The sequence below is a fragment of the Gigantopelta aegis genome, chromosome 8 (genome assembly GCF_016097555.1).
Source record: "Gigantopelta aegis isolate Gae_Host chromosome 8, Gae_host_genome, whole genome shotgun sequence".
Lineage (NCBI taxonomy): Eukaryota > Metazoa > Mollusca > Gastropoda > Neomphalida > Peltospiridae > Gigantopelta > Gigantopelta aegis.
The window spans coordinates 31,615,759-31,625,086 of record NC_054706.1 but is presented as its reverse complement, the minus strand read 5'-3'; the positions used below and the strand labels follow the sequence as shown (position 1 = coordinate 31,625,086).

The 9,328-nt window shown below is 37.7% G+C and overlaps 1 protein-coding gene across 1 annotated transcript; it reads right to left on the bottom strand.

Moving 5' to 3' along the window:
- Nucleotides 1-4,275: 4,275 nt before the first annotated feature.
- LOC121378998 lies at nt 4,276-7,529 on the bottom strand. Its single transcript, XM_041507430.1, has 2 exons — nt 5,317-7,529; nt 4,276-5,061 (listed from the first exon to the last, which is right to left on the bottom strand). Exon 1 carries the CDS (start codon nt 7,232-7,234, stop codon nt 5,384-5,386), a length of 1,851 nt encoding a protein of 616 aa, XP_041363364.1. The 5' UTR covers nt 7,235-7,529; the 3' UTR covers nt 4,276-5,061; nt 5,317-5,383.
- Nucleotides 7,530-9,328: the final 1,799 nt, after the last annotated feature.

Sequence of the window (9,328 nt, the reverse complement as noted above, 5' to 3'; positions counted from 1 at the left end):
GTACATAATTAGCTGGAAAAGATACAAGTTTCATATTCATATATAAATACTCTATACAGTACTACACAAAACAATTTTGGCTAAAACATTTTCATTATGGCAAATAAAAATCCCACTGGCAATTTTTTTGGCAACAGGTATTTTTAATCTTGGATGAGCCCTGAGTTCATCAAGTATTATGACTGACAGCCCAAGCGAGATCGAACCACCTCTGTGGATCCATTCAGCTGATTGGGTTGTTTCTCGTTCCAATCAGTGCACAACAACCGGACAAATGCTGTGGTATGTGCCTTCCTGTCTGTGGGACAGTGCATATAAAAGATCCTTTACTGCATTAGGAAAAATGTAGCGGGTTTTCTCTGATGACTACGAGTCAGAATTACTAAATGTTTGACATCCAATAGCCGATGATTAATTAATCAGTGTGCTCCAGTGGTTCGTTAAACAAAACAAACTTTTTTTCAGCCTAAGCGAAGATGAACTGTAGATAAATAATGTTAAAAAAAGAAATAAAACTAAACTGATAAGTAATGATAATAATAAAAACATTTTAAATTTCAGTTTCATTTTAAAGACAGTTCAAAATTATATTCATAAAACGTTTTATGAAATATGTGGGCAAACAAGAGTAGTATATTTTGTACGTAGCGGGGACAACAAAGGAAATACAATGGAGTCGCCTCCAATACAATGGATATGCACCTCCGGAACAATGGATGTGCACCTATTGTCTTTCCGGTTCAGTGGAGCGTATAATTGGTTTTTCCGGTTCAGTGGAGCGGATAATGGGGTTTTCCGGTTCAGTGGAGCGAATAATGGATTTTTGAACAAAAGAAGTGCACCTATTGTGCTGAGTGGATGACTGGCATTTTTTCAAATTTTGGGCGGGAACGTCCGCGTTTTTGTTGGGTTCGATGGGGTCACTGTAAAAGTGCGTATTTGAAATAAAGTGGCTTTTTAAAAGGTAGCATTATGAGAGTTCTACATCAGGAGCCTTCTATTTTTAGAAATAGGGTCAAGGCAGATCAAGTGTGGTGCAATATTCTATTGTTCTATAAATAATGTTTTTGTTGGGTGCGATGGGGTCACTGCAAAAGTGCGTATTTGAAATAAAGTGGCTTTTGAAAGGTTGTTTTTATAAATGTGTTATTGGTTTAAAAGGATTTATTTTTAGTTATAATGAAATATTCTTTTGTATAGGAAATCAACGTTATTCAAGATATGTATGCGATAGACCTAACAATTGTGTATGGTACATAGATTAATGATCATAAACATTATGTTTAATTGACGTCAGTTCGACAAGAATGTTTGATAAAGATAACGACCCCTACAACAATTACGATAGTAGGTGGAAGTGGCAGCGGGAAAACGTTTTTTACAAAGCGTCTTTTGGAGAATGCCAAGTTTGTGTTTGATGTAACACCTACACGAATTGTTTATTGTTACGTGATATGGCAGGATGTGTACACAGACATGCAACACTCCGTTCCTAACATACTGTTTTACGAGGGACTGCCGACACAGGAAGAGCTGTACACGTGGGCAGACGAGGCTCAGAACCATATTGTGTTGGTCTTGGACGATCTGATGATGGAAGTGTGTAACAGTGAGCTCATTTTGAAAGTTTATTCTACTCTTTCACATCATTTGGGTATTACATGCATTAGTTTACAACAAAGTCTTTACCCTAAAGGAAAGTGTTCTCGCACCATGAGTTTAAATACCCATTTGTTTGTGTTAATGGCTAATGCGCGATCAGCGCATGAATATAAGATTTTTGCTTCACAGATATTTCCCGGTCAGTCTAAGTACTTTACCGAGGCATATCAAGATGCCGTGCAATCAAGAAAATATGGATATATGTTAGTGGATGTGGCACCATACAGTAATCCCGAATATGGACGACTACGTACGGGTATTTTACCTGGAGAACTGTGTACTGTCTATCTTCCTAAAGACTAATATAAAACCAGTGTTGTGTACGATAATGCTCATTAGTGCGATTGCATACGACATGAGCAAGCAGTACTCTTGGATTATTGTAGCATACCCACGTGGTAAACCAGAGAGAGTATTATCGGAGGGTTCGCAGTGGTATAAAAGCAAGTCTGAAGCTATTGACTCACTTAAACGTTTTGTTGCACGTGGTGTTGACATTCCAGATTGTTGAGGTGGTCCGTACTATTTTATAGTAAGGAGATCCGATTATGTTGTAAATTATGACCGACTTAATTAGCAACAATTTGAGCTACCTGACACTTCTCAAGGATGCATGCATCACAGAGACGTGCGCTGTTGATCCACGCATCACCCGAACAGTTCAAGGCGTTAATTGAAGTGATCTACAACATTCTACGTGGTAACATTTCAATCTCGGACAGTGTACAAAAACGTCTGTATCGCTACAGAGTGATCATTCGTCAACTGGTCGATAGATCAGTTAACAAAAAGGAGAAATACAGACTGTTACGATCTAACCATTTCATAATACCTAGTTGCATTGAAGCGCTCTTAAACTACTTGAAAGGGAACGACACTAGCGAATTACAGTTGAACAATGGCGAAAGCACATGCTCTACTGAGCCGAGACACGTACAACAATCTATTGAAGAGGAGCAACACACCGACTCGGTTGAGTGATTCTACATCTATTAAAAGTGAATGTGAAGACCGTTCTATGAAACTGCTTCGTCAACAGAGAAACAGACCATGTCGAATGATGGTGATACATCTAATAAACATTATACAAGTTTATCAGAACAGTCAAACAACAACAATTCACTGTTATCTTTACAAACTGCTATACTACAAGGTGTTCCCAGTGCAAGACTAATCGGAAAATTAATGGCTTTGTGGATTTTTGTTAAAGATCAGTTTGAAAAGGGCACATTACAGTGGAATGATGATGGTGAACTACTTGATAAAGTTGGACACGATCACGTGGGATCTAATGTACCAATGATGATACGCTACGCTGTGTTGGACACTGATTCTACAAAGCAACCCGTGGGCTATGAACATTTCATTAATAAATTGAAAGAGTTAAATGTACCTGTCACGGGGATTCTATAATTCCCGTAACTGAATAAAACACGATTATCAAAATATCTCTCCTAACTGTATATCTATTAGATCTCTCTGTAACAGGCGGTTAAACCCTAGTATGGCTCGTCTCTAGGTATGATCAGAGATACGATTTTATATAAAGTATATATATTTATAGCACGTTTAGCTCACTAGAAACACAACAAAACACAATACACTTTGGAATCTGTATTAACCTACGCTGACAAATGTACAGCCGTAGTAGTTAATTAATAACAGCAATAATAACAACCCAGAACTGATCACTTAATTTGTTAATCTCTAGGTGTCTAGTTACACAATATGCGAATCACTTCACCGTTACACCACACCCACACGTGTGATAATTGAGAAACGCTTCCAGGAGAAGTTAATTAATAAAGGAATTACAACACCATTCCTAACTGGTTAATTTTTAATTAACCCTAACTACTCATTCAGTAACCTTGTAACACAGAATTAATACTGGTACCTATCACAATAAAGACAATAACCTACAGTTTACCTAGGTCGTCTAGGATGACTGGCTAAGCTTTATATTACCAAATACTCGTATAATGTTAGAACAAAAAGTCTACGATTTACTTCGTCAGATGACCGAAGACACTGTCTAAAGAATATTGGTATAATACAGTATTAAAATATTTAAAGTCACATCAATCACATCAAGGTTATACACAGAGCAGAAATAAAAATATTTACCAAAGTCCAACGGACTACGTTCCCTGGGAGCCGTCCTTTTTCGTTCTCCTCGATATCTCTAAAAACTAGCTATTTATTAAAAAATCAGAATTCGCCTGGGGGTACAAGGCGGTACCTCCCCCTATCATCTTATATTTCACCTCTACTAGAGTCGGTATATTTCTCTCTGATCGTCAGACTTACTGACGCCTTCGTCGCCAAATCACGGTTGTAAAAACCGCACTCGCAGAGGTATTACGTAACTACTCGCCACATGGCCTCCACAGCTGGACTAAGTGCATATTGGAATGCCCGATCGCGCGAAGTATTACGTAACAAGTTGCCCACCTGGGCTACGTGCAATGAAACTGCACACGGCCCTCTAACACAATTAAAATCGCCACAGGCGAAAACAAATTAAGAGCATGTACCGTCACAGTACCCCAGAAACTCTTGGTATTGACACAGAAAGGTAGCGGCAAACAAAGAAAACAAACACCAGCTGTAAACAAGAATAAACAGTTTTATTTAAAAAGAAAAGCTAACGCGGGCATTCCCGGCGTGAAGAAATTAAAGGTGTTAGAAAAGTATTAAAAGAAATAAAGTGTTCTTTATTCACTAGTATGGTGTGTTTATTTCTTACTTTCTAATTAATATATAGTCTTTGTTTATTACTTAGTTTTCTAATTAATCTATAGTGTTGTTTTATTGCTGGAAAGTCATTCAGTCATTTGTACACGTAACATCAACTCCAGTACATTCCGACGATCTTCACTAAGAAAGTTCTCTTGCAGCCACTCAACGCTGGTGTAAGGTAGGGTGTGTATCGCATGAGTCGGTTCACCGTGTCTGCGAACGAAACGTTCTGCGTCTCGCACTATTGACTCGTGTGGCAAAGACTGCAGGGCTCTTTGAAAATAGGTATCAATGGCTTCATTCTGAGTCATCATTAAACAACTGTGTTGCGTTTGAGATGGATGATCAATTGCACAGCCTTCACAATTGTCTTTTGTCATTTGGTTTATTGCTGGTTGCAGCACATGCAAGTAAAAGGCAATGAGGGTCATTTCAAAGGGGGTTCTCCAAGAGGTATTCCGTTCCCCAACAATGTTCACTGAACACATAACAACCTTTATGCGTACAGCTGTATGTTCATTTCTGTACTGAACTAGGTTATGCCTAAGTGCATGTCGCAGACACCGTCTTCGGCTTCTAAACAGAACTGAGTGTCTATAAACAACTCTTCCAGTGTCCCTGTTTACCACCTGGTAATAATAGTAGTTGGAGTCCATTCTGTAATAGAGTGAAATATTAGTTTAATATATAATTATTATTATTATTAGATTGTGCAGAGCTTATATCATCACATATATTAATATCTTCACATATATTAATAAGTCATAATTTATTACTTTAATCAAAGTGTGTGTGTGAACATTTATCTGTTTTAAATTCTGAAACGCTATGTAGACATACAGTATGTATATGGATTCGTTAACATTAAGTAACTTTGCTAATTAAATATATAGATTATAAATAAAGTTGTACCTTGTATATTTCTTCTTTTTCGTTCAGTTCGTACATGTTAACAATAACTGTGATCTTTATTTATTTTTTAAAATGCTTGATAACCATATGGTACTGAGGTAATGCCATCTTCTAAAATGTACCGTTTATTATCTAAAGGTATTAAAGCTACTTTAGTGTTTTTGATTGTGTACAGGGTATTGTTAAATGAACGTATCAAATTAAATGTTGCAGAGAACGTTTTTTTCTGAAACAGACATTGCTTAAACAGTTCATGACGCAATGACTTTTTAACAAAACCCCGTTTGATACCCTTTGCTTTTTTGTGTTCGATTTTAGAATTTGTATTTTTATCAATGATGGTAAAACTATAATTTTTAGCCCTAAGTCCCACGAACTCGTCAATGACTGAACCGCCAGCTTCGTCTTTCATCAGTCCTGTCACCTTGTGCCTTACCATAGAAAATAATGGATGGTCTGGGGGAAAGTTGGACGTGTCAAACAAGTGACTCTTTTGTTGCATGAACTCGTATGGGTCTAACAAATGTTTACCCGGAGCTTCCCTGATTTCCATGAACAAACTGTCAGTGTCAGTCATGAGTAGTCGCACGCGGTCGTTGTACTGTTTCACCATGGTCTCATAATAAAAAGACAGAATGTGACGTTTAGCGTGTTCTAAAATACAAAATCCTACTGCAATTGGTTTGTTTAAGGTAACAGTGGTTCTTTGCATTTCAACTGACACTAAGTCTTCCGAAAAAATATTTACGTGTTTGAAATTTGATTTTGCAGTGTATCGTCTTAGTCGTTCTCGTTGTGTAACCAATTCGACTTGTTTGTATTTTCTGACCGACTCTATGAATTTTCCATAACACACATTTGACATTGCTTTGTACAAATCTTGTGAACATTTGTCTCTAGCATGCTTGCGATTTTCTATGTTCCGAGTTACAAAAGGTTTCATCCACTTTGATTGCTTGAATTTTAAAACTTTGTGAATGCATTTCAACTCCAAACCGAGTTTTAAATATAACTTTAGAGTTGCAAAATGAATGACGTAGTTGCTTTTATTTTTTAAAGTACAAAACAATTTTTTGCCCGATGGTTTATTTAAATTTAGACCGAATTGTTCAAGTAACTGTTTGCAGTATGGTGAAAACTCATCTGCGGGTATATTATCGTGTAGTGGGGCAAGAGGAAAAGAGATGTGTTTTGCGTGAAGTTCTTTTGGATATTCCAGATCGACTTCTAAAATGTACCCTAACTCACCCTCAGTGTCCAAAGTCGTCCATTCGATATCAATAAACTCGTCGCGTGAGATGAACTTGTAGTCACAGAGAGCAAGTGGTTCTAACATAGTGGTTGCATACAGTGAATTAACATCGAAGTACATGAGGTAGCACGTGTCTTTTTGTGTGTCAAAATCACTCATATATTTATTATTTGCTTTGGAATATCTGTGCGAAATCATCGACACCCCGCCACGTAAACCTTTCTCAATGAAACCGTACATGTCAGGATCTGTGAACAGATCGAGTTCAACATCGGTCATTTTTAAAGCAGCATCTAAAGCAAAACCCGGGAGACTTTTGTAATGTAGTGGATCTAGTTCGTAACTTTTAATACACATATCCCTAAATGATTCCATGACATCACACAATAAGAGTACATCGACAGAAACGTAAAGTCTCATGAATTCCTCTAGTGTTGTGATATGAAATTCCTTCCAAAGTTGTTCTGCAAAGGTATATTCTTCGTCAGAAATGTTACTTTCCGCGAGTTGTGAATAAAAGTCTTTGTGACTGGGTAACTGTTTGTCATTTAATTTCTCGAATGAATCTACGTATTCATAACAGAAAGGAAGTTTACGGGTTAGCATGTCGATGTGATTGGGAAAATGTTTACTTAAATGTACAAAACATTGCTTTCCTTTGCTCATGAGATTTTTTGTCAGCGAATCGAGAGATGCTGTTAGGAATTTAAAAGAGTCGACGAAAACTAAATCATCAATGGAGAACGACAGAAACTGTTCAGTATTATGCGGAATGCAGCTGAGTTTTCTATCAGCAAACTTAGTAGATGCTTGAAGTATTAAATGCGTGTCATACCGTTCGCTGTTATGAAGCACACATATCACTTCTTTTTCCAGTTTGAAATTTAAATTACAGTAACCATGACAAACCCCCCTAAACTTTCCCGTGAGGTGACAGTGGTCTACGTGTCTACTGTAATCTAACTCTTCTCCACACAGATACAGTGTGTAGCGTTAGCAATTTCCCATCTTGCCTCGGTCGTGAGCACAACGTCAACGGGATTATTAAAAATATCCATTATTTCTTCATATTCCTCTAAAATGCTTTCTATAAAATGTTCTGACGCATCTCTACCGGTGTAGACTTTCAGGGGTTTTGTGTATTTATCTAGGATACTTACGACCTTGTATGCGTACCCACACGGTACGTGTTTTTGTATTCGATTTTTTTCGGTTGTTGGTTCGAGAACACTCTCAAAATCGCTGTATATAATGAACGGAAATCGCTGTGTTTTATACTTTTGTTTCACACCACCAAAACATTTTATTGCTTCATCAAATGGTGGCATAACTATTCTCTGTGCGTTGTGATAACAGTAATCTCTGTGTTTGTCTAACCGTTCTTCGCTGGTAAAGGGCCACAGACACTTTTTACATATGTAATGTTGTCGATCACGGTATTCCGTGCACGATGTTAAACCGGACAAGCTTTTGATTAGACAGAAATGAATTTTTTTTTTATCGTTTAGTGTATTTTCCGTTAACATGAGAAGATCAACGTGATGGTTATTTGGTACGTTGAGAGATTTGCTTATTCGTATGGGGTATACAACCTTCGGGGGCGGAGAGTCTTTAGGTTCGTTTCTACCCACTGGCGGAATTTCTTCATAACCGTAAACATTTACAGTCAAGTCATTATTTTTTTCAAATAAGTCGATTTGTTTTAGTGTAACTGGAAATGTTATACCATTAACATTCAGTTTGTCTTCATGAGGTAAATAGTGATGCGTTCTCTCTGGGTGTGAATGACTGTGAGCGGGGTACAGTTGCGCCAGAACACAATACAGAAAGCATTTGTCATCATCGTTTTGAATGTTAAGTATACTTTTTTTCTTTTGCTTTAACTCTACAGGTAATTCGATGTATGACGCGCCCCTGAAAGGTTGAAATCGAACAACGGTCAGTTTCATGGTGATGACTTCTTCAAAATTAAGATTTGATTCTTCGCCTTCATAGTCGTCTAATCTAATCATGATAGTATTCATTGCAGTAGAATATTGTTCTGCTAAATCATCTGTCTCTGTAGCAACGACCATTTTGTTTTTGAAGTACGGTTCTACAAATGTCTGTTCACCTTCTGTGGTTACTTTTGACATTTTAATTTGTACACAAATACCCCATTTTATCGATAATTTTTCTCTTAGTTCTGACTGAATATCACGAATAATGTCACTACGACGTGCGACTAGAAATCGCATCAAGTCCGACCTATCTTGCTCAGTACCGACATAGTCAAATTCTCTCACGTCACCACCCAGAGCTTGTCTATTACAACCTCTGTTTGGAGAAAGTGGCTCGTCGGGAATCTGATCATCTTCTGGTTGTGGGGAAGGGGCTTGTTCAGCTATGAGATTAATCTGTGGTGGGGGCGTTGTGACAGGGTTACGACTAATGGTAGCCGATGGTTTGCGGCGCTTGTTATGTGGCTGAACACTGACAGTTTGGGAAGATGTAGTAGTACTGACTGACGGAGCTGGCTTTGCTCGTTTGGTTCGTGGCTTTCCACCCCCCGATTGTTCTCGACATACTTTAAAATGTCTTTTTAACATATGCACATTGACAAAGTCTATTAGACATAATGAACACTGAAATTTTCTTTGCGGTTTATGATTTCGAGAGTTGTGTATTGATAGTTCTCTAAATGTTGAAAAAATGCTCTGACACTGATTACACGAATACTGAGGCCTACTGATACATGCTGAAACGTGATTTTCGAGCTTG